Here is a 25194-nt window from a genome sequence, read left to right as displayed (position 1 = left end):
GAGGTTGCAGAACAGAGAATCAGCGATGTCCAAAATGGCTGGATTAGAAAAGGCAGCTTTTCTACTTTGCACATAAATAGGTAACAGGAAGGTACAGCTAAAGTCCTCTTGCCTGAAACACTGTCCCCCAGAAGCAGACATTGTAATAATAAAAATAGTGGCTGTATGTATATTGATGCTATTTGCAAGTTACCTGTAAGTGTTCATTTTTTCTTATACTTGAAATGGCTTCCTTTACTAAACTCTTACCATAGTTTGGCTTCTCCCCTCCTTCTCTAGCGTGCATTAAAGAAAGATACAGGACAAATGGGGAGAATGTAGAGGAGATGACACAATGTCTTGCATATCCAGGTTTTGAACTTGCTAAGGGTTTTCCATGGACACAGAAACTCAGCACTTTAGAAGGTGCTCTTGTATGGCTGGCTGCCCCCCTTCTCCTCCTTTTCTATATTTTTATTTTACTTTTAGTATAGTGGTACTTAAAATCACTGGTTCACTTAAAGAAAAAAAACAACAATAAAATGTTTAAACTCTACTAATGTACAAATAAGCTGAAACGTTGCATTTTATGTGTATTTTTGCCATAGCAGGTACTGTATTTCTCATGCTGGATTTAGAGAAAAAAAAAAAAAAACGAAAACAGGAAAAAAAAAAAGAAAAACAAAAGGGTGATGTTTTATTGGAGTGTGACAAGTTGAGAGTAATAAGGAACTAAGTCGTCGTCATTTCATTGAAACTGAGAGATGGTGTAATACTTATGTAAGTTTTCTGAAGGTTTTTTTGGGCTTTTAAACAGCTTGTTTTTATTTTATTTTTATTTTTTGAAAGATATGATTGTATTATGTGCAACTCAGTTGCTTACATTATAACTACAAAATATTTTTGGGTTCCTGGAAAAAAAAAAAGAAAAAGACTAATAAATGTGTTTGGCTGCTAAGCATTTAATAGTCGTGGTTTCTGCACGTTTATTCTGCCACGCGAGTATTGCGCCGCGGTACTGTCGCCGCCATGTTAGGTGCCATCACCCCGCGCGCCCGGCCTCCTCCCACCGGGGGAGCGCCGCCTCCCCCGCGCTGGGCCTGCGGCGCCGTATTCCGCGCCGGGGGCGGGGGCTCCTCACGACAGCGGGGCGGGGCCGCCGCCCGCCCTTTTCCCCCGCTGCCGGCGGGCGCCCTGCCCCGGGCGGCCGTGATCGCTCCGTCGCCCCGCGCTGCCGCTGCCATGGCGACCGCCGGCGCCGAGGAGGACGAGGTGGCGCGCTACCGCTCTCCGCTGGTGTCGCGGTACGCCAGCGCCGAGATGGGCTTCAACTTCAGCGAGAGGAAGAAGTTCGGCACCTGGCGCCGCCTCTGGCTCTACCTCGCCCAGGCTGAGAAGGTAACGGCGGGACGGGGCCACCTCCGTGCCCGGGCGAGGGACGAGGGCTGGGCCCGGGGAGGGGAGGGAACAGCTGCGGCGGAGCGTCTTCACGCCCCCGTCCTGCTTCCTTTCAGGGACCCTTCAGGGCTCTGGCGGGGGAGGGCCGGTTACCGGTGGGTGCGAGGGGTCGCTATTGGAGCAGCTCGACGCCCGTTTGCGTTGCGCGCGTCGCTCGTTGGGTGTCTGCGGCGCGGGAACCACTGGTAACCGCCCGTCGTGCCTTCCCGGAGCTGCCCTTGGGGAAGGGGAGGCTGAGCAACGGCCTGGGTCTGCCCGGGGTGAGCGGGAGAAAACTGACCAGAGCAACCTTCGGGCGCGCCTTCGCCTGTTGCGGGGGGGAGGGGAGCGTGCAAGCCCACTTTTACACAACCCTTTGCTTGCAATCCTCCACGTACCTGTCATCCCCCAGCAAATCACCTCCTCTTGTCTCATACCCTCCCCCTTGCACTTTTGCCTTCTTTGTGAAATGAGTTTCGTAAAAGCTTCACTAAACAGTTTTTGTGGGTAGTGGTGGGTTTTCCTTCTGAGCAAACATCAGTGTCCTTCTCTAGCGCTTGGCTGTTTACTTTTCAGGAGGTGTGACTGATGAGACATGCTCTCTTGTTCAATCAGATCGCTGTCGGTTTGTGCCAGCGGGACCACCCCACGCATCTGCAGCCAGCTGTTCTTAGATAGCTCTCATTTCTGATCTAAGTTTACTTTTGGCCAAAGTGAGCAGAACAGTTACCTCAGAAATGCTTATGGCGTTTCTGACAGGCTGAATGCCACAAAAAAACCCTGATAGCACAAAAGATTGGTATAAATTCAGCCATTAGGAAGCAGAGACTGAGAGTATGTATGATTGTAAGCTGTTGCATTAATAGACTCTATGGAGTTAACGTTTTTAAAATGTGGTTTAAGCTAAACTTTCTTACTTTGAATTTAGTCCTAATTAGGGGTATGTGTACAGCTCATTGTTACTTCTTAGTTGAGACATAGTCAATTTTTAAGATGCACTAATTCAATTCCTCGTGACTGACAGGAAGGTTTGTATCAGGTTTTTGACAGTGAAAAAGCTGTAATATGTTCCCCCCCAAAAAAAAACAAAGAAAAAAACACGCAAAACCACCCTGCCTTCACACAGGATAGCTTTAGCTTTCAGACTCAATAGTTGGCCATGTGTTTTATACAGAGTGCTTCAGTTTCCATTTTCAAAGTGCTGGGGTTGTTAGGAAGCAATCCAAGCATTAGGTCTGGCTGTTACTATTAGTGTAAGGGCAGAGAAGCACCATGCTGGAGAATGAACAAGCAGTGCACAGTGTTCCTTCTCCATTCAAGGATCATACCACTACAGTGGCCTCAGCAATAGTATGCTGTACCAAACGTGATGTTTAGAAGCTGAAGATGTAATTATAGAGCTATGTTAAATAGCAGTCACGTTCAAAAGACCACGTGCTAGGTGTTGTCACACTTGAGATGCTGGAGTACGCAGACTGCAAATCTCATCTAGTATAGGAAGTGTCAATGCTAAGAATGCATGCCTAAGGAGCTTTGCATGTTCAAAGCATGATAATTTAAACATTGTCATATCAATTCCAGCAGATAAACATCACTTTTTCTTCTGTTCAAGAACAAAATACTTTACACGACTTGCCCAATAGGAGAAAGCAAGCTGCTGAAAGAAGCAGTGTGAGACTTCTAGGTTTCCACTTCCAAGTCTTGAACTTGGGGTTCCCCTGCCTCTTGGGCCTTGCTTTCTCTCCCATTGCCACCATAGAGTTTTGTTCCCAGAAAGTGGAGACAGGTCTTGCAATTTCTTGAGCACCCTCTTCGTAGTGAGGAGACTATTTTTATCTGTCTTCTAATTCCAGAGGAGTTTGTCTTCTGATGTCAGCTCTCGACTGAAGGAGGAAGAGTCAGCTACTTTCAGCACCTGTTACCTCTGTCAGTGATCAGTTAGTTGTAGATATATGAGTTTCCTTAGGTTCCTTATAGAAGATACATAGTATTTCTTTTTGGAAACATTTAAAAAAAAAAAGTAATAAATTAACTGTGGGCAATATTTGCTCCAGTACTTACCCTCACTTTCAAGACATTTATATGTTGCTTCTCCAATCATCCTTACTGAAGATACATAATATATTTTTGGAGGTACATTTAAAAAAAAAAGTAATGAATCAGCTATGGGCAATACTTACTCTTCACAGAATCACTAATGTTGGAAAAGACCTGTAAGATCATCAAGTCCACCCATCAACCCAACACCACCATGCCCACTAAACCATGTCCCACAATGCCATGTCCACACGTTCCTTGAATGCCTCCGGTGAGGGTGACTTCCACCACCTCCCTGGGCAGCCTGTTCCAGTATTTCACCACTCTCTCAGTAAGGAAATTTTTCCTAATATCCAGCCTAAAGCTCCCCTGGTGTAACCTGAGGCCATTTCCTCTTGCCCTGTCGCTAGTCACTCGGGAGAAGAGACCAACACCCACCTCTCTGCAACCCCCTTTCAGGTAATTGTAGAGAGCGATAAGGTCTCCCCTCAGCCTCCTCCCGACTGAACAACCCCAGTTCCCTCAGCTGCTCCTCATAAGACTTGTGCTCCAGACCCCTCACCAGCCCTTCTCTGGACACGCTCCAGCACCTCAATGTCCTTCTTGTAGTCAGGGGCCCAAAACTGAACACAGTATTTGAGGTGCGGCCTCACCAGCGCTGAGTACAGGGGCACGATCGCCTCCCTGCTCCTGCTGGCCACACTATTTCTGATACAAGCCAGGATGCCATTGGCCTTCTTGGCCACCTGGGCACACTGCTGGCTCATATTCAGCTGGCTGTCAATCAACACCCCCAGGTCCTTTTCTGCGGGGGAGCTTTCCAGCCACTCGTCCCCAAGCCTGTAGCGCTGCATGGGGTTGTTGTGACCGAAGTGCAGGACCCGGCACTTGGCCTTGTTGAATCCCATACAAGTGGCCTCAGCCCATCCACCTAGCCTGTCCAGATCCCTCTGCAGAGCCTTCCCACCCTCAAGCAGATCAACGCTCCCACCCAACTTGGTGTCATCTGCAAACTTGCTGAGGGTGCACTCCATCCCCTCATCCAGATCATTGACAAAGATATTAAACAAGGCTGGCCCCAAAACTGAGTCCTGGGGGACTCCGCTTGTGACTGGCTGCCAACTGGATTTCACTCCATTCACCACAACTCTCTGGGCTCGGCCATCCAGCCAGTATTTTACCCAGTGAAGAGTGCACCTGTCTAAGCCATGATTCGCCAGCTTCTCCAGGAGAATACTGTGGGAGACAGTGTCGAAGGCTTTACTAAAGTCCAGGTAGACAACATCCACAGCCTTTCCCTCATCCACTAGGCGGGTCACCTGGTCATAGAAGGAGATCAGGTTGGTCAAGCAGGACCTACCTTTCATGAACCTGTGCTGGCTGGGCCTGATCCCTTGGTTGTCCTGTACGTGCCCTGTGAGCACCCTCAAGATGAACCTCTCCATAACCTTCCCGGGCACCGAGGTCAGGCTGACAGGCCTGTAGTTCCCTGGACCCTCCTTCCAGCCCTTCTTGTAGATGGGTATCATGTTGGCAAGCCTCCAGTCGTCTGGGACCTCCCTTGTTAACCAGGACTGTTGATAGATGATGGAGAGTGGCTTGGCAAGCTCCTCTGCCAGCTCCCTCAGTACCCTTGGGTGGGTGCCATCAGGCCCCATAGACTTGCGAGTGTCCAGGTAGCATAAGATGTGTGTCCAAGATGCCAGTGGCATCTTGTTTTGTAGTAAATTAGAATATTAGGAAGATTTAACCATAGGTTTTCCAAAAGTTGCAAGGAAGTAGTAAAAGAGGGCACATGGAGTTTAGTGATAAAGTTTTAGGTAAAGTACAGGGCCAGGCAAATGGTTTCAATATTCACCCTACTTATGGGAGAAATTTTCAAGTATCCCAGTTGGAATATGTGAAGTAAGAACTGAAAAATTGTTTCACTAGAAACTGAATTAGACAGAAAATCTTTACTGTTTGTTTTTTGTTCCTTACAGCAGACAATTGGACAACCAGGAGATAGAAAGAGGAGACTCGGCAAAATGTGTCATTAGTAAGAGAGAGCTCTTTAAATCTTTTCCCAACTGACAGTCGTCAAAGTTTGGGTTAAGAGCTGAAGTGTGTGAGTTCATGCCCATCCCAAAATTCTAGTTCATTTTTTTGAACAAAAATTCATTTGTATTATGATGCCTCTATTAATACCTTGTTCTTCTTTTTTTTGTTTTTTAATCTTAAGCTCTTGACCTAAACAATATGTTATTTGGAAGACAAGAAGACAAGTATAAATTTCACAGAGCTCCTCCTTCTAGCAGAAATAGCTTTGACATCCTGCAGCATCACACTGACTAATAAAATGTTTTGCACATGCAGAATCTGAATGTGTTCTCTCTTCTAAGAGCCTATAGTAGCCCTTGATCTATTTTTTTGTCCAATTTAAGTTTCATTATTTTTCTATTGTACTTTTTTTATTAGATGGGCAGCCCGGTGTTCTCATTCTGTTTGCAGGAGACGTTCCATGTCATCTGCCTGCTCTGTTCTGCCCTTTAGGAATAGGGATGAATGAACAGTCATAGTTGTTACAGTGGTACGTCAAAGTATTGGAACAGCCTCAAAGGAATGACACCTTAAAAGCACAATCCAGAGAGCACATCACTGATCTGTAGTGCTTTGGAGAAACCCCTGTGTTCTCTCTCAGGTAGTTTTCCTACTCGGTTTTCTTAGGTAGACAGGTTTGAAGGACATTCGACTGCTTTCTTCCTGAGGTACTGTCAATATCAGGAAAAACTCATGGGGAAGAGGCCTCACGTGATGTTTGTGGACACACAAGAATAGCATTTGCCTTGGCACTACCCTACCTTGCATGTTTTCCTATGACAAGTAGTCCCTTTTCTTAGGGATTATTTCTTTCCTCTCTGTATGGTTGTCAATGACGGCGTACTGTGGTCAGCTTTTCCCAACAGATCATGGATGTGTGAACAAGGCATGAGATTTTAATCTTGGCACAAGAGTGTATTGCCTGCTGAGTTGCCTGTGTGCTTTCAGGCAGGTATGGTCTGTATCAGTATACCTCAAAGACAGCAGTCTGAGGCCAGGTGCTTTTTCTCATTTATCTGGACACTCATGGTTGTGTATACACGTGCAGCATCATATTTTAAGTTGTGTGGGTACTAATTATCTGATGAGGACCTTGAAGACATATCTGCTTCGCTTGCTGTCTTTTCTAGTTCCAAATTCCACATCTGCAAAACATTTTTTCAGTCAGTTTGATTCTGAACACAACCAGCTTTTGAAATACTTTGTATCCTTGAAGCTTCCTGGCTGGTGACTTCTAATTACTAATGTACCAGACAATAGCATTTTTCATTTGGAAAAGGCAGTAATGCCAAGTTCATTGTGAGACTTTTAAACTCTCAGTATTGGGAAGAGACATTTTTCTTAGCTTAGTTAGCTTGTGTAAGTATAGAACTGTGCAAGAGTTATACCAGTGTATAATTCTGTGGTTGGATAGCTTACTTTGGTTTTAAGTCAGCTTGCTGAAAAAGTTAGCAAATATTTTTGAACATGAACTAGGAGCATTTATCTCCGGCTTTCAGACCAAGTAACTGATTTCCCAAGCTGCCAGATTCAGACTGAGATGAAGTACTTTAGGACTTTTGGAAAGTTACAAACATATGTACCTTTCCACATGTTCTAATCCTGTTGTTTACAGTTGTGTAGGTCTAGTTGTGGTCCAAAGAGTTCTTCCTGACACAAGCTATTTTGTCATGTGGTAGCTGGATTGTTCTTTACCCAAAGGGTAAATTTCATTAAAAGAAGTTAAAGCTATACTATTTTTATATCACTTTTCCCCATGGGTCTAATTTTTGTAGTTGTCACAGGGATATTACACGATTGAGGAAAGTATGAAGCCCAAGAGGAACGTGTAAGCATGAACCCTGTCCTCTTAGAAAAGGTTGGAGAAGCCTAGAATGAAAGCATTTGCTGTTACAGCTCTTGATTATGCCAAACTGCCATGCTTCTGTGAGATGTCATATGGGAGTAAATTATCTAAACAGCTTCTGTCTCAATTTGGGCTATCTCTTAAAGACAAAAAGAAATAGAAAGTTCTTTTCCCCTTGCAGTCACTTGGGCTTCCTATCACAGATGAGCAGATACAGGAGATGGAAGCAAATCTGGACAACATTGACTTCAAGATGGCAGCGGAGGAAGAGAAGAAGCTGCGTCATGATGTGATGGCCCATGTTCACACCTTTGCCCACTGCTGTCCAAAAGCTGCAGCCATCATTCACCTTGGAGCAACTTCCTGTTACGTAGGGGATAATACGGTAATATAATATTTTCAGTTTCCTGCCTGCAGAGCTGGGCGAAACAAAGCTGCAGTTGCTTACTTGATAGCTCTTTATAAACTTTTCCTTATAAAATAATATTGAATAGATTTTTCAGACATTTTTATTAGTTTTACTGTTGAAGGTACTTCCCCTTTATCCTAGCTACCCTAGGAAGGCAAGCTCCTCTTGCCTTCTTTCTTTTGATATGAAGCAAGATCTGTCTGGAAACTAACTGTTCCCTGAGCTCTGCTTGCAAGTTAAATATTCAAGGAGATAAGAGATCATGAGTTGCAAACAGATGCATAAACATGTGAACTGTCAGTTATGTCAACGGGACAAGAGTTCACTGACTTAGAAAACAAGGCCACTTTTGATACATGCAGCCTATGAGCTTTCAACTGCTGCTTGGAACCCCTGTATTAATTCAGGGTAAATAAAGCTTTTTAGTGGCCAAGAGAATGGATAAATGTGTTAAGTGAAAAAGGAAGTACCACCATTCTACAGAACTGTAAAATGTGTGTGAAAAACCTGTCTAAAACTGAGTGCAAACTAAAGTCTAATTTCTCAGTATGTATTGCTTTCCCCCTGTGTCCAAGTCATTGCAACTTCACATCCACTTTTGTCGTACAAGAAGCTGCTGCATGATTATTTTTACCCTACTCCTTTGCAAGCCTGTTTGGCTTTTAGGTAATACCACCTTCCTTGTGACACTTGGCACCTAGCTGTACCTCAGTCTCAAAAGAAGGAGTGAAGATGACTGCTGCCTGATCAGTCCACTTACTTTCCCACTGTCTTTAGCCTACAGTGCCTGCATTTTCCACTTGGGATGAATGATTTAGTCTGTCATTCCATGGGCATCAGGAGTATCTCAAAATAATCACTCATGGCCGGACAGTGGAAATGGGTCTTCTACTGCCCAATATGACTTTCTGTGGATAGTATAGAAGGAGCAATGATGGATCCAGCATTTTTGTCATAAGCAAGTTCACTGCAAGTTCTGGTACAAGAAGAAAAGCAGAGCTTTCATTATAAGAGACTTTTGAGCAGACAGCATATTTTAATTATCTGTGTCCTCTCTGAGAGAAGCCATTATGTCTGGTCTTTCAGACATGGCCCAAACTTCCTTTCTTTGCTTCTTTCAGGATCTGATTGTCCTCCGTGATGGGTTTAACCTGCTGCTACCCAAGGTGAGAAGGCAGTTGTGCACAGTGTCTCAGAAGTGGGCAGCGCTGATGGCCTGTGAATAGTCTGTGTTGTCCTAAGCCTTGCTGGGAAGCTAGGAGGAACTGTCTGTTTGAGTTATTCTCAAGAAAGTGAACAGTTCTCTTCCTTTCCTTTCTCAAGTCTTTCCCCAAAGCTTCTTTGCTCACCATGAGAATTACAAGCAACTCCTTGTTTATCTGTGCCACAGGTACTAGTTTCAGAAAACAACTGTATTGCTTTCAGGGTCAGCTTAGGCATCCTCTTGACTATATTCCTAGGAGTGTGTCAGCATTCAAGAAGCTATATAATACAATTCTCTGAGGTCAAATATAGTGGGAGTGTAGTGCAGTGTTGTCTATCTGACCTGAGTGTCTTGGCATCCAATTTGCCCTGGACTGTACGTGTGTCAATTATATCCCAAGCAGTTTTATTTCTGACCAATTCCAGGAATAAAGAAAATACCCAGCAATAAACCAACTGCAGGATTGGGTTGGGCACGAGGACTAGACTAGTTAGAGCTGAAGTCCAGCCACTTGTGTCATCTCTTGCTTGAGTTTTGTAGCAAGCAAAAATAATGTGCATGCCCTGAAAAAAATGAAACACACCATATTCTACAATTAGAGGGGGGTATTGAAGGATTGCACAGTTGTTTCCCTCCCCTTTTTCTCACAATTCTTGTGCTTAAGCACGCTAGCTTCTGCTGTGGTGTTTTTTTCTCTTATTCCACCTCTTTTCTATTCTTCCTGCATCCACCAGCTCGCAAGGGTGATCAGCCGGCTGGCCGACTTTGCTGAGAAGTATGCTGACCTGCCTACTCTGGGCTTCACTCACTACCAGTAAGTAGCCATCAGCCTTTGCTTTCATTTTGTTGGCTGTGCTTTGGTTAAATTGACCTGCTGCTGCTTTCTTTCATCCTTCTTTTTCCCACTCCTGAGCAGTGGCAGCTGGTACTGCTGGACATCATTAAGACATTGTTGGTGGTTCAGAAAAGGAGTATGTGCCTAACTCCAGCCTTGTTTCAGGAAATTGAACTGTTACTTTGACTACCTGTCAGCAGTTGTTTTAACACAGCTTCATAAGGAAGGACTTCTGGGCAAACAGATGTGTAGATTCTGAGCTGTTTCAAAAAGCATGACTGGGAATTGCAGTAAGCCTGTCTTCCAGTCATGTTTTCTTTATGTTTGTTTTTCTGTCAGTTAAGTTAGTTTCAGCTGCAGCTTAGAAAGGTTTCTTACTGGCTACTTGTTACTACAGTTACTCTGTTACTGTAGCTGAAGCTTTCTTCTAAAGTGATGATGCAGGATCTGTCAGTTTTCATACATCCCTATATGGATACCTGGGAAGAATTAGGAAGAATTTCTTCTGTTTAACAGGATGATACTGTTTTCTGTCTCTTGGGAAACTTATACTTCATGTGCAGCACTTCTGACATTGTCTGATTTTAGGATAGGATGGAACAGAATAGAATAGAATATTTCTAGGCAGACTATTGAGTCAAAGGACAACAAGATCTGGATAGGTCTGTTGTTGGGGGTAGATTAATCTACTGCTTCATGATGACAGTTTGCTTTCAGAGGTGTTAAACTGTACACCTTGAGGTAAGCCTGGGTCTTCTGCCCTGGTAATATGGAACACCAGAGGCAGGAAAATTAAGCACAGGTCGTGCCAGACTCAGTGTCTGGCACTTTAAAATTTCTCCCAAAGGAGGGTGGGAGCATCAGGTCAGACCTCTGATTAATTGTCTTGCTGTATATGCCATGTCAGTTCAATCAGCTCTAGACCTAGGTCCATCTTCATCTGCAGCTTTTTGGAGGGGTATTCTCTCGGCTCAGTTTTATCGTTGCTTTTGGAAAGAGTACAAAGGAGTATTCAAGAAATGTACGTAAGGGGAAGTTGTAAAAACTAAGGTGAAGAAGGCATTGATGCCTTGGCCTTTTCCGTGTCCTTTCTCAGCAGAGCCTCTGCCCCATTTACGAACCGGTCCATGTTTTCCCTAGGCTTCCTTTTGCTGCTTACGTACTTGCAGAGGCCTTTCTTTTCGGGTTTCACATCCCACATCAGAGCAAACTGCAGGTGGGCTTTGACTTTCCTAACACTATCCCTGCAGTGTTGCACAGTTTCTTCGTATTCCTCCTGAATCAGAATTTTGCTGGGGGATGGATGCACCCCCTGTTTCTCCCAGCCCCCTGGCTTCACTCCTCTGCGCTCTGCGGGCAGAGCGCGGCGCGGCCCGCGGGCCGGCAGGGGGCGCCCTCCGCCAGCGGAGCGTGGGGGCGACGCGCCGCTGCGGCTGCGGGAGCGGGAAGAGGGAGCGGGGGGAGCGGGAAGAGGGAGCGGGGGGAGCGGGCCCGGGAAGGCGCGTTAGTTGCACTGACGGAGGCTTTTCCGCTTGACAGACTTCTGGAAAAACGCCGTGAAACCTGTTCAAGATATTCTGACTAGTGGGCCTCCGGTCACTATTCTTTAAGAAACTCTCCAAAGCTGTAGTAGTGAAACACTTTCAGATACCCATTCTCACTTATTTCTTAATCCCCTGACACATACAGAAACTACAATTACTGTTTTCTCTTGATGTAATTATATCTAATTCCTGAAAACAATAATGATATCTTCATTTACTGGTAATACATATATGTGCTGTTACAGCTCCCTGTGTAAGCCTGATCTTTTTCATTTCTGCTCAGAGGAGTCAGAGAGACCAACCTGCAAGGAGGTCTTAACAGTAGACTCAGCAGCAAAGTGTGGTCCTTCCGGAGTTATTGTGCAAATTGTCAATGAGTCGCATTCTGTTCTTGGTTGTTTTCAGACCTGCACAGCTCACCACTGTGGGGAAACGCTGCTGCTTGTGGATTCAGGACTTGTGCATGGACCTGCAGAACCTGGAGCGGGCTCGAGATGACCTGCGCTTTCGGGGTGTAAAAGGCACCACTGGTACTCAAGCCAGCTTCTTGCAGCTCTTTGAGGGAGACCATAGTAAAGTAAGTCAAGACAGCCTAGGGCATAGTCTTGCAGTTTTTGCAATTCTCCCCTCTGGAATGCTGTTCTGTTTGGGGGAACATGGAGATTCTGGCAGTAAATTCACAAGGGCACTGCAATCCCTCTGGGGCCCTGTGTGAAAGCGAGCAGAATTTGGGGAGGGGGTGCTTCCCAGCAAGTATAACATTTGTTGACAGTAAACTGAGAACAGCAAAAGATCCTTTTTGATGTTGCTGACCTTCCTGAGTTGTTGCATTCTGAGCTGTTTGCTTTGTTTTTTTCTTCACCCTGAGGTTGAAGAGCTGGACAGATTAGTGACTGCAAAGGCAGGATTTAAGCGGTATGTAACAAGCATGCTTAGTCACCTAAAACTGGTGTTAACAAAGTGTGACTCCTGCTGTGTCCGTGTTGGCCCAGATTCCCCTAGCTGCCAAACTGACATCTGTGCCCCTGTTGACTTATCTCCCTTTGCCATCTTCCATTCCAAGTTGCAGCTTCCCACAGGAAACTTCACCTCCTAAATAGGCCACTTCGACTTGTCTCCCCGTCAAAGCACGGCTGTCCATCTTCCCTCTGCTTTTCTCTCTCCCATCTGCATGCTGCCCAAAATTGACAGCCTGAATCCAAAGTTGTTCTCGTCAGGGCAGAATGACAATGCTCCACTTTGAGCCATATCACTCCTTGTTCAAAGTCTTGCAGTACAATTGTATCTGTCTGGAGCACTCAACTTCTGTGCTTATTTTTAGGGCTTATATGGTCACAGGGCAGACGTATAGTCGCAAGGTAGATATTGAAGTCCTGTCTGTGCTGGCCAGTCTTGGGGCATCTATACACAAGGTGAGTGCCCTATTTGTGGTGCAGAACGCTGTTCTCAAGAAATATTAATTGGTGTTCCTTGTTCAGCTCTTCTCTTTGTGATCACGTAAATTCACTGCTGGGTACATACGTCGTAATCAGACCTCAAAGATCTTAAGACCAATGGCAAATAAAGCAAGTTTACTGAGCAGATTCTAAGATGGGTTAACAATCCCACACCAGATATTAGTCTAATCTATGCTAAATTGATCCAATATCTTTCCTAGTGGTGTATGAGTTTCTAAATTTCCCCATTTGCTCCTAGTTAATTGCTTCTCTGATAATGGTATTTTCTCTGTCCTTAGGGATTCTTTTCATTGATTTATTTCTGTTCCCTCCCTCCTCCTCCTCTTGGGCTAAAGTGATCTGTGGTATTTTCTTCTGGTTTAGTTTTGTAGGCTGGCTGGTGCAGTGAGCACACATTGTCTGTGTTTGCAAATCACTGTGTAATTTTGTAATGCATTTTCACTGTTCCCTCCTGATATCTCTTCCATTCCCTGCAAACATTTGCCCTTCTTGGGGTCCTGTTCTAATCTGATACAGTGGACACCTTTTTTTCCTTATGCTTTCTAACTGGGATTTTTAGGCCAGGAATTATGATTGCAGTGTCAATTTTTTTGTCAATATTTTCGCTGTATCCCCAATTAATTTCTCAGACACAGATGCAAACGCTTCTCCAAGAACACTAACAGGAGTATATATTGGTGTGTGTTAGTTTGGTCCAGTTTGTTAATGTCTTGGGCTTTTTTCTAGATTTGTACTGACATTCGTCTTTTGGCCAACCTGAAGGAGATAGAAGAGCCTTTTGAGAAAGACCAGATTGGTAAGGGATGGGGGACGTTTCTTGGACCGGTGTATGTATCTTTTAATTTATGTTGGTGCAGCCTTTTAAGCAAACCTAGAAATGTCACTGACAGAAGTTGCTTTACATTAACTGAGGTTTGACATCATTAGTATTTTGGGTCCTTTTTAAAGGAAAAAAAAAATGCACTTTACCCAAAGGTTTCTGGATATTAAGTCATTAAAATCAGATTTGTGTTTCTGCACTTTCTGGGTTTTGGGGGGAGAGCAGAAGCAGTCACGTATTCCCCACAGAGGAATACTTTGGTCTGAGGACTACTTAGTGTTTTCCATTCCTCATAAAGCTAACTGGAGCTGTAGGTTTTCAGCTTGACTCAGCATTTTAGTCTTTATAAACAGACAAATTTGGAACAATGAAACTAGGCTGATTCTGACATTGGTAGAAAGGGAGAAGGAAACATAGAGTTTTGGCTCTTGGCTGGAAGAAAGTTCAGGCAAGCACCCTAAATAGTTGTATAGGATTGAATCGGCAAATTAAGCCTTAGTTGTATTTCTTACTTTAATCATTCTATGTTCTATGGTTGGTTTTGATATCCATTCGCCAGAGCAATGGGCAGCAGGATAAGTATCTGACTTTGAAGGACGTTATTGAGCAGATGGGGTCTCGAACACTGCTAAAGTTGCCATGGGTAGCCTAGAGAGATGGTGCTAAATACTGCATTAACAATTAAGTCTATTTGTTCTTTTTATGTGGTATTACTTCTTCTGTTTTGCAGAAGTGCCAAATGTCTTCTCACTTTTTTTCTCCCCACAGTTGGATGTTTCTAATCTGAAGGGGAAGTGTGGTGGTGTCATTTTCTTTGTTCCATTTTGTCCTTAGATAATCATCATGTCTTGAGGCTTTAGTCAAAAACATGATTCCTGACATGTTTTTCTTACCTGGGGGAGGACCTTCATCTCTTCTTTCTGAATGCACTACTTCTATGTCCTGTTTCCATCACTCTGTCTCCTTTCACAGGTTCAAGTGCTATGCCTTACAAGAGGAATCCAATGCGTTCAGAACGCTGCTGCAGCCTGGCTCGACACCTGATGACTCTGGTGTTGGACCCCCTCCAAACAGCCTCTGTGCAGTGGTTTGAGCGAACATTGGATGACAGTGCCAACAGGTTTGTTTAGTTCATGCAATGCAGCAATGTCAGAAGGTCTTGTGCAGGAAGGTCCTTTGATGTATTTAGAAAATACCACTTTTAAAGTAAAACCACAAGTTACCACCTTGATGAAAAGCAGTCTCAATAGAATCTAGAGACTACAAACTGGTTTCCTTTATAAGATCAGATGAAAACTGTTAGTTTTTTTAACATCAAGATCTTCTGCAAAGTAAACCAGCAGAGAGAGAGACGGATGCAGAAGCCATGGTAATAAGTTGCTCTTATAGTCTTCCTGTTTCAACAGCGTACTATAGTAGTTCTTACATTTCTCAAATTTTCCTCCCTGTCTGTTTTGAATGTGTTTTTTGACCCTGCTCCTCTTTACTTCTTAAAGAATAATTCAACATTTTATTTGTAGTCCCTTAACCCTCCAAATAATCTAAAGACACTTAACTCTTTGTAAAGTGTGGTTCTTTACAAGAAGTAGTTCAGATCCTAAAGAAAGAGCACAAACATTGTTTTTTTAAGTAACGTTTCATGAAAACCTATGCAGGTCTTTTAGATATTGCTCAGCAAACTTTGCTTTGTTTTCTGATTCTTTGTTATGACTATTTTGAGATGAGCAAAAGTTATCTATAATTATTTTCAAGTAAATTATAGCAATTAAATTCAATGTTTCCATCCTCCAGTTAGTACTAAATTTGCATAAAGCTCATATTCACCGTTGAAACATTTTAGTTTCAAAGTAGTCTTCTGTTGCTGAATTTGATCTCCTAGAATCTTAGAAATTTTAGATCTTTAGATTTCTAAGATACAGGGCTTGTGGAACAATGAACAACAGAAGTTTTGGCTATAGACTAGTGTTCAGATTGTTGATGAGAATGTTATTTTTAAAATGTCTCCATAAATATAATGTCTGCATAAAATTTCATGAAAGCATACAAGACCTCTTCCCAAAAGGACTTTACTCCACATCTGCTAGTCTTGTTAAGAAAAGAGCTGCATAGGCAGCAGGAAACAATGTAAATTTAAGAAATTGGATACTGGTTGATATGGTGTGTTTATTTCCCAATAGCTACCAAGTGTTGAGAGATATACTGGAATGTTTCAAATTTTGTTTTCACCTCATGTAATAGAAAGGGACATTTGTCCATTTCATAATCCAATTAAAAGATTCTCTGCCTTGGATTTTTCTTGTTAAAGCTATAGTGTTTTGCAAGGAGAGCAAGCCAGAGAAAATGCAGTCAACCTACAAAACAGCAAAGGCCTTCTGAAGACAGTGTGTTAGAATTGGGGGCCTTAAAGGTAGCACAAGATTCAAGTACTTGTATATTTTAAAAGACCACAGTTTAGAATGGGCCAGGCACTGCTGTCACAGATGGATGATGCTGTAATTGCTGCACTGTGACACAGAGCCTTTTGCCTGATACAGCTCAGTCCCCACTACTCCTCTCCTTTCCCTCCTTTCCTTTTTGTCGTTCTGTTTTGTCAGGAGCCTCCTTTGTGACCAGGAGCTGGTCTCTTGGAGGAAGCCCCCACCAAATGCATGGATCACTTTGAAAGTTCCCCACTAAGCACAGCCAGGCATAGCATGACAGTGCAGCATGTCTTACTCCTGGCGAGTAGGATCAGTAGACAGGGCAACACAGAACACAGGGGAAGACAGTCTCATGTGTTTGCTAGCTCTGTGAATTGCTACCCTCTTTTCCTAGCGGTGTAATCATTGAATTATCTTGGAGCTTTGTATGTGCACCTTTACCCTTTCTCTTCCTCTCTCTCCCTTTCTCTAGTGACCAAAAAAAAAAAAACCCCAAAACCCTTCTGTCTCCCCAGGTTGAGAGCTACTGCTCTAAGATGTTCTTTAGCTTTTCTGGTTGTGACCTTTAAGCAACAAGAAGCACCTATAAGGAGAACAGTTCCAGCTTTAGGGCCACAGTAATGCCATTTACAGAATTATTTACAGAAACTAAAGAGCTGGATCTGAGGTAGACTGGAACATGGCCTTTATTGCTAACTGGAGCCCTGGGTATGTGTGTTTCATAGGCGTGTGTGTCTGGCTGAGGCTTTCCTCACAGCTGACATCATTCTGAGTACACTGCAGAATATCTCCGAGGGACTTGTGGTATATCCAAAGGTAAAGCAGGAGATAATGTATGCAGTGTTGCATCCTTGATAATGCTGCAGCTATGCCAAAGTGTATAAAAATCCTTCCACTCAAAGGATTACATTTTTATCTGTTAGTTCAAACGGTTTCTGAATTTTGCTCTCCATTCTCACTATATGCTCACTGTTTGCAGGACAGACGTGAAAGGGTACTTGTTGGAGCCAAAAATTTCTCAAAAAGGATATTTTTCCCTGAACTACGCAACGGATCCATAGAACTTACTGCCAAAAGATACTGTTAAGGCAGATCTCGTACAGTCCTGTAACTTACCTACAGATTAAAAAAAAATTCATTGTATGTCTTTTCCACAGTAATGTCCTTTACAAGATATAGATTCTAAGTATTATCAGCTTCAATACCTGGATTTCCATAGCTAAGTTCAAAAAGAGACATTATCTTTGCATCATTGTCCAATCCTGGAGATTCAAAGGGAGAGGAAAACTTCACTGGTAGTCCCAGTTGTCTACAGAATTGCTATAATGCTGTTTCTTTTTTCTGTTTGTTTTGGTTTGTTTTGTTTAAGGTGATTGGGAGGAGGATCCGGCAGGAGCTGCCATTCATGGCCACAGAGAATATAATCATGGCGATGGTGAAAGCAGGGGGCAATCGTCAGGTACAAATGCAGTCAAAAATAACTTTGTTCACTGTCTGACATCTCACTCCTAGAGAAACAAAAGTACCTGGGCTCTTGTCCTGACCATCTCACCTTTCTTTGTTCTCTACCTACTCCCACAGAGTTATTAATATTACACTGGTGCTGCAAAGCCAGACTCTGCTCTCTGAGGAGTGAGCAGTTGTGGAGATCCATATTTACTGTTAGGAACAGTGTGTGTTTGAGCTAATCTGGCTGGCTGTGCTGGAGAAGAGGAAGACCTATTTTTATATTAGATACTAGTAGGCGTTTTCCTTTTGTAAATGTTTGAAGGAACTTGGAACACAGGCCGGGCTTCTTTAAATGGAATGTGTTGGCAGTTGGCTACCTTAAAAATTAAAACAATGAATCAGTACTGTTAATGAAAAAGCAAGTAAGACCATTCTGAACCATTCATTCATGTGTCACTCTTCCCTAATTCAGTCTAGTGCTTTTTATTATTAACTTTGTTTATGGTCCTTCATTAAGTTTTGTGTGTTCAAGCAAATTGAAATTAAATGTTTTCCTTAGTAAATAAATCCAGACACAGTAAGATTATATTTCCTTATCATTTAATTTCACAATTCAGTTTAAAACTGATAATGAAATTTACATCTTAATAAAGCAGCTTATTTTCACTTACCTTTGGATAGTAATTTTTCCTTCTATGATTATTTTCACATCAGGGACAGAAGTTAAACTTGCAATATAGTAATAGCAGAAGGGTTTGCTAGAAGCTTTGAGTAGGATATGTGGTTCCAGTTCTCTGAAACAATTCTGGCAATTCACTCATGATGCTAGTCAGGAAACATCCTTTTTCCTTCCTCCTCCCCTCCTCCCCCAGTGTCTCTGATGTTTGTCACAGGGTCAGTCAGTAAGCTTCCTAACTAAATATATTAAGGGTCACATCATGTGGATAAGTTTCATTACCTTTTCAGCTTGTTCTCTTTCTAAAGTATCCTGTACTTATGTAAAAACTCCTCTCTATTTTGATTAGATTGAAGAGCAAATTTAATTTGTGTTTGTTATTGGCCTACCCTCTTTCTGGTGCTGTTTAATTACAAATCTAGAGAGTTTAGTACACTTATAAAATCTGTTCTTATTCACATTAGTATGTTCTGTTTTCATGTGCTGGGAACTCTGGAACAGCACATTTTCTATGCTTTCCCACCTCATAGCATAGAAACTCACTTCCTTTCCCCACTACCAAACAGCTCCCTCCCCTAAACATCCAGAAGACAAATCTGTTCACCTGAGGCAGGTAAGTGCTGGAGCAAGATGGCATAGGGATGGAGGAAACAAGGAACAGGAGATCATTTTCCTCCTAGCTGAAGATAGATCAAGGATAATACATTTGAGGAGAAGATTCTTACATGGCTGTAAATGCAACCACATGACTGTATATTAAGGCCAGCATGGTAGCATCTGATTTTGCAGGTGGTCCCTGACTACAGTTGGGTTCCCTTGTTTTTACAGATTGATTCCACAGGAAGTCAAGGGATTAGGAAGTATGTCAGAAAAATTGTTATAAGGGTTTTGCCAGTCTTAGTGCCATGTGAGGGTTCTTTGGCAGAGAATGTCTTAAGGCCCTTAGGTTTGTAAGGGTTTTGTCCCCCTTCAGTCTGTCCTTATGTAAGCCATGGTTTACATAGTCTCACTGCTTGTTAAGTTGGACAGGTTCTTTTCTTTTCCCTTTTCCAAATCTGTAGATGTTTTGCATTCTTTACAACTGAAGAAAATTCTATAGTGACTCCTAAGAGTATTCGGGGAGTTTGAGGAAGTGTAGAGGATTCCAGTGTCGTAAGTTTGTGGTATAATTGAGCAGGGAATGTATGTGTCATTCAGACTGTTTTAGCCTCAAAAGGCAGATGTGGAAGGATGAAGAAAATCTTGTTTTAATATAGTGGTATATGAGACACTGCAGTCCAAGCTGTGTCTCATTTGTATGCTGTCTGGTGCAGTATGCTTTGATGTTTCTCCCTCCCACACAAGTTAGCGGGATGAACATGTGCTGTCAGTAGCAATGGAATTACTTTTTTCTTTTCCCCTCCTCTTCCCTCTGCACCTACAGGATTGCCATGAGAAGATTCGTGTTCTCTCCCAGCAAGCAGCTGCTGTTGTGAAACAGGAAGGGGGTGATAATGACTTCATTGCCCGTGTGCGCGCTGATCCTTACTTCAGTCCCATCCATAAACAGCTTGAAAGTCTGTTGGACCCCTCCTCCTTCACTGGACGTGCTCCTCAGCAGGTAAAGTAGTGGAAAGAGGCTACAGGTGTTACAGGTTGTAATGTAATTTGTTGTTTAAACCTGCATCCTCTTGTGCGCCAGAGAGTGTACATATTATGTACCTCTGCCCATACTACTAAGGCAGACACATTTCTCTCTTCTGTTTTCCTTAGCTTCCTTGTGGGCTTCACATTTTTGACCCTGGATGTATCGGACTGTTAGGTGTCTCTGTGAAACAGAGACCCCAGTGAGACAAACAGGTCTGAATGGGGAGGAGAAGGGAACCCTTTCTTTTGCTAATTTTCTTTTTGCCATCTTTCTTGAACAGGTGGCAAAGTTCCTGAAGGAAGAGGTTCGACCAGCGCTGATTCCATACCAAAGCAAGATGGGTGGGAAAATTGAGCTGGCACTTTAGGCATGTTCTGCAAAGGTGTGTGGGTACAGGAAGATAATAAAAGCCTTATTGAACCAGGTCTGTTTACTGTGTCACATTATTTTGGTTCTCTAAAGTACATTTAACACCTAGAGCTTACAGCCACCTTGATTCCAGATGGGCTTTTCATTCTTTGTCTGCTGTTTAATCAAGCCTCCATCTATTGTGTGCTGGGTTACTGAGAAATGCTTGATTGTGATGAGGTAACTTTATCACAGTACCTTTCATTGGCCCCTTATAGAACACTGCAGCTCTTTAAAGAGCAATGCCAGGTGCTGCCTGACATTCATATATGGCTTACTTGCTGAAGAGCAGGGGTAAGGGGAACTGAGCCCACTCCCATTTCCATCTTATTCATCTGCTCTTAAACTTTCTCCACAGGTGTCTCAAAAGATGATAAAAGGTTGTCCTGGCTTTCAGAGTACTGTGATTTGGGGAGCAAATAGGCCAAAAAATTAGGAATAATGAAAGGGAGAGGCCATGGAACTTCTTCGCTTATCAAACTGGTGGTCCTTCAGTGCTCCCTTCCTGGTTTAATACTGTACCTGTGGCTCTGTAGCTTCTGAAAATCATATTTACAGGTGTGGGTTAGGAACCAGCTGTTGTGATTTACTTTCCCAGGTCCTTGGCTGTAGGTGCTTGATACTGAATGGCAGGTGGACTCTGGCATGTGAAAGTCATTCTCTACTGCAAGTTAAGTTTTGTCTGGTAAGGGAAGAAAGATGTTGGAATTCATTGGATGACAGAGAAATTCAAGATCTTTGGTCTTATTTCTGACCCTGAATGTTTTGTAACGTCTGTGCTTTACTGGACATTCAGTACTAGACCAAACTCTTCTCCCTTTGACTCAAACTGGAATGATTCCCTTACCTCTTTTTCCACTGTTGTTACATCACAGCCCATTTCTTTTGCTTCAGTGCCATAAAAAGCTCCCTCTTACCTCTGTTATTTATTCACACTCTCAGAGATTGATCAGAATTCTTTGATTCTTTTTGAAGTGTGATTGCTGGAGAGAATTGAGAAAAGCAGAACTAATTGAAAGAAGCTACCTGCTCTCCTTGAGGCCATCATTGTTTAATGAGGATTTCAAAATATAGTATGTTTTAATGAGGCTTGTCTATATATTAAGTAGTCTGAGAAGTGGGAAGCTTCAGGCCGTCATCTCCCCTCATCTAGGTTGCTCTGGCTTTACCTTGCCTCTAGACTGGCATTCAAAATGTCTCAAACATTTGCTGAGTTTTATGGTGTTTAAAACATTTTGCCTGCTTGTGCTATTAACATTTAATTAGCCATCTGTTTGAAAAGGATAACTAATTGAACACTGGTAATTTTCAAACTATTACTCAAATGGATAGCCAAGAAAGAAAACAGATGCAGAAGTCCTCCTTTTTTGGTCCTCTTTCCTCCTTCTTTGTGGGATTAAAAAAAAACAACCAACCCTGTGCAGAGAAGAGGAACAGCTAACGTATCTTTTCTCATCATCTGGAAATAAATCTTTGTGCTAGGTAGAGGCTGCCAGCTGTAAGGCATTGGACTTGGTTTCCTGTTAAAAAGAATGATGACAACACAGGGAAAATGTCACCCTCCTAGAAAACTGTGGCGTGAAACAGAAATCCTTCTGGGGACTTCTGCTGCTCTTTAGAAGGGCTTGGTTTGGGACCTCGCTTTCTTGTTTCCAGGGGAGTTGGCAGAGGCACCAGCCAGAGACGTAGTCCCCCCTCTCTGGTTGCTGGAGTAGGTCACCAAGAAGTGCTTCAGAAGCAGCTCTTTGCTAATCACAAGGCCAGATCACTTTGCCAGTTTATTCTGGTACATATCGCTGTAGCCCATGTCCGTGATAGATGCCACCAGTAAAGTGGCAGTGGGCAGGTGCCCTGCTTGGAAGAGAAATTAATCTAGGCCGGAATGAGGGAAAAGAACCGAGTATCTTCTCCCAGTGCTGCCTCCCTCAAGGCTGGTCTGGGGGCTAAGCGCAGCCTTCCCCAGTGCTTGCTCCCGCCACCCCAACTGCGCTTCCCACAGCTTCGTGCCGCCTATTCTGCGTTAGGGGGCTGGAGGAGCCACCGGTATTTCTCAACGCGTGTCACCGTCGCCGAGAGACCCCGTTAGGCGGTCCCCCTGCTCCCTGGGTACCACCGCGGCCTACAGCCCCCACAGCGCCCCGCGCCGCCGCCCGGATGCCGCGCATGCGCTCCGCGCCGCCCTCCAGCGCGGTGTGTGGGGCCGCCGGGTCGGGGTCGGGCGCCCGCCCTGTGCGGACAGCGCGGCGGGCGGGCGGTGGCGAGGAGGCCGCTGACGAGAGCAGGTGGGTGCTGGCGGGGCTTGTCGGCGGCCGAGCCGGGGGTGGCGGGCAGCGCCGTGCGGGGGGGAGGTCCTGCCCTCGGGCGGGAGGGCTCAGCGGGCCGCCCCTCTCCCTCCGGGGCTCTCAGCCCTGTTCCTCTCCCCGCGGCGGTCGGGCTCCCCAGTAATGGTCGCGACACCTGTGAGGCGCCCCACACACACCTCACCCCCTCCCCCGGCACCCCACCCCTCTCCTACTTCCCTGCGGTGCCCCTCGGGCAGGGGGGGCACTAAAGCCGCCGGGGCGGCCCTGCTGCTGGGGCTGTGCGTGGGGCGGGAGGTGTGCGGCCGCGCCTCCGCTCCCCGGCCCTTCCTGGGCGGGGGGTGGGGGGGGAAGGAAGGGCCCCCCCCCCCCAGCTCCTGGGCAGGCTCCCGCTCACCTGCTGCGCTGACGCAGGGTCTGGGCTCCGGCGAGTGACTCATGAAGCTCAGCTTCATCGTCAGGCTGCGTTGGGTTGGTTAGGGCACGCTCTCCCTGTGGGGGTGCTCTGCCCGCTCCACGCTTCCCCGGGCTTTGCTCTCTCTCTCCTACCCAGCCCTGCTCCCCTGGACATGCCTCTCCCGTAACCTGCCGTGTCTGCTCTCCGCGGCAGCGACTCTCAGGTGGTCTTGTCCATCCAGCTCTGCCATCTTCATTTGCCCTCCATGCCTGTGTCTTTTCAGAGGTGCCCCAGAGGAGACGGTCTGTCTCCTGTCTGGCTGGGAGGAAGGACCAGTCACAAAACAGAGATGGAAATATGGCAGTATCGTCTAGGCAGTGGGCATAAATAGACACGCTGCAGGTCCTGTGATTGTCGGCTGTAATAAATGTTAGAAGGAAGTCGGGAGACAAATATAATTCCTCGTACTTGGTGATGTAAATTCAAGGGAGTGAAGAACTGCCGTGACACGGATTTAAATCCCTTTGCAGGCAGTGGCTGTGGGCTCCAAAACAGCTGCTTTCTTTTCACAGAGCTGGTAAGGATGGCACAGGAAAATTTTCTTCCCTGTGTCTGCTTTTCTTCCTTCCTAGTTTTTTGAGGGATGTCTGAATTTAGGCAGGTACTTTCCCTCTAAACAAGTAGATTTCAGTGTTCATGTGTGGTTTTTTTATGTGATGTCTCAGCCTTACTCTGCACGGCTTGCTGTGATGTTTAGGCGGGGGAGTGGTGGGAATAAAGTAGTAAAAGTGCCTTGAGGAAATGGAGGATCCTTTAGTGCTAATAGATGGGAGAGAGAAGCAGTCTTGCTGGAATTAAAAGCAGTACGTGTTCAGTAGTGAGAGGCTGGATCTTAAAATCACTCAAGAAGGAACTACCAGCCTAACAGGAGTGGGGCTCTGCTGTGCTTTTGCCCAGATGTTGATCGGAATACAGTTGCTTGATGGATAATCTGAATTCTAGAGTAGTTTTTCAGCTGCTACAGAGTCTGGAGTGGTGGCCTGGAAGGATACAGTCACTGGAACGAAGATCTATTTCATTAAATATTTCTGGATCTGCATGCTGTGTGTGTGGCTTTCCCTATGCAGAAACAAAGGTTGGATTCCTACCCTGGAGAATTCACGAAGTAAAGGGGAAGGAAGGGTGTGAGAAGAGGCATGACATGTAATTAAAGAGGTCAGGGTGGGAACTGGTTGTTTCATGTTAATACAAAGTTATGTTAATTCTGTATTTAACAGATTAAAATGACAGGTGCCAACCTTCTTAAATCCTGTTTAGGATAATGTTTTGATAATGTGTCTAGGTAATCTCAGGGAGATGTCATTCATAGTGACACTTCCTCAGAAGAAGAATGAAGGGAATCCATGAGGGGCAGCAGAGAGGAGAGGCGTATTTCTGGAGGAAGTGCACTGGTCAGGGGATGATAGAGTTAACATCAGCTAATGAGGTGAGGGAAGAACTGCACACCTGCTCAGAACGGAAATGATTCTCCAATTTTGGCATCTCTGCTAATGTCATTTAGTTTTTTCTTCTTTGCTGTGCTTTTAACCTGTTGCTTGCTTTCCTGCAAGATGGTATCTTTTGCAAATATCAGTGTTCTAAAGGACCTTGATGATCTTACAAGATAGGCAATAATCAAAATATTTAGCTTTTAAAAATCAGCATTTCTTACCTGAGGTAGCATGGTAACAGTAGAGTTTATTGGTTAAGGGATCTGTATGAAATGAACTGCCAGTTTCAGTCCCATTCTTAGTGAATTGGTTTGTGTGTTGCAAAATTGCTTACCATGTTTGGTATTCGGGCTGCTTTAACAAAGGAATTGGTGAGTTCGCGCCTCCCAAGTGATACCGCATTTGAGGTTGTAACTGTTTTGGAAATGGTTGGGATGATGTCTGTCTTCCTGGCTGTTAATTGCAAACTTCTCACCAAAACTTGAGAAGGAAAGAAAACGTAAAAAAATAAATCCTAAGGAGTATTGCAACTTTATCTTCAGTCATAAAGGTAAGGCACCTTATATTTTGGTGTATGTGGTCCTACAGTTCTTCTAGCTAAATAAGTGGTGATCCCAGTTGGTAATCTGTATCTCACTGGTTATCCTAGATCCTATCCTAGCTCAAATGGATAGGATATAGAGATTTTGCAATTGTCAAGTAGGACAAGGTAGACAAATAGCTTCATGGTATGTTGTGAGTGCATTGTCCTAAGTGTCCCTCAAAAGATGGAGAGGTGTT

General features: G+C 44.3%; 2 protein-coding genes across 5 annotated transcripts in view; both read left to right on the top strand.

Annotated features, from left to right (window-relative positions):
* Positions 1-1221: 1221 nt before the first annotated feature.
* ADSL (adenylosuccinate lyase) lies at positions 1222-20242 on the top strand. Of its 3 annotated transcripts, XM_059816243.1 has the most exons (13): positions 1222-1377; positions 7560-7763; positions 8909-8953; positions 9726-9805; positions 11776-11947; positions 12239-12285; positions 12692-12782; positions 13554-13623; positions 14620-14767; positions 16793-16883; positions 17437-17526; positions 19616-19792; positions 20100-20242. In XM_059816243.1, the coding sequence occupies exons 1-13, from the start codon at positions 1222-1224 to the stop codon at positions 20184-20186; spliced, it is 1458 nt and encodes a 485-aa protein (XP_059672226.1). In that variant the 3' UTR covers positions 20187-20242. The 3 variants fall into 3 exon arrangements, with proteins under 3 accessions (XP_059672226.1, XP_059672227.1, XP_059672228.1); XM_059816244.1 differs by lacking the exon at positions 8909-8953 and having other exon boundaries at positions 1223-1377; XM_059816245.1 differs by lacking the exon at positions 19616-19792 and having other exon boundaries at positions 1223-1377.
* A 2218-nt stretch (positions 20243-22460) lies between these two features.
* SGSM3 (small G protein signaling modulator 3) overlaps positions 22461-25194 on the top strand; it is a 30887-nt gene continuing 28153 nt past the window's right edge. For both annotated transcript variants that reach the window (XM_059817357.1, XM_059817356.1), the window contains exon 1: positions 22461-22509. The gene's annotated coding sequence lies outside the window, so the exon portion shown is untranslated. The remainder of the gene's footprint in view (positions 22510-25194) is intronic.

This window comes from Gavia stellata, chromosome 4 (genome assembly GCF_030936135.1).
Source record: "Gavia stellata isolate bGavSte3 chromosome 4, bGavSte3.hap2, whole genome shotgun sequence".
Taxonomy (NCBI): domain Eukaryota; kingdom Metazoa; phylum Chordata; class Aves; order Gaviiformes; family Gaviidae; genus Gavia; species Gavia stellata.
This window is presented reverse-complemented; position numbering and strand designations above follow the sequence as displayed.

Excerpts from the sequence above, each read along its gene's own strand:
- ADSL (XM_059816243.1), top strand. The coding sequence starts at position 1,222 with ATGGCGACCGCCGGCGCCGAGGAGGACGAGGTGGCGCGCTACCGCTCT. Across the intron at positions 12,286-12,691 it reads GCAAAGGCAGGATTTAAGCG|GGCTTATATGGTCACAGGGC; the intron begins GTATGTAACAAG and ends GCTTATTTTTAG. Across the intron at positions 14,768-16,792 it reads TTGGATGACAGTGCCAACAG|GCGTGTGTGTCTGGCTGAGG; the intron begins GTTTGTTTAGTT and ends TGTGTTTCATAG.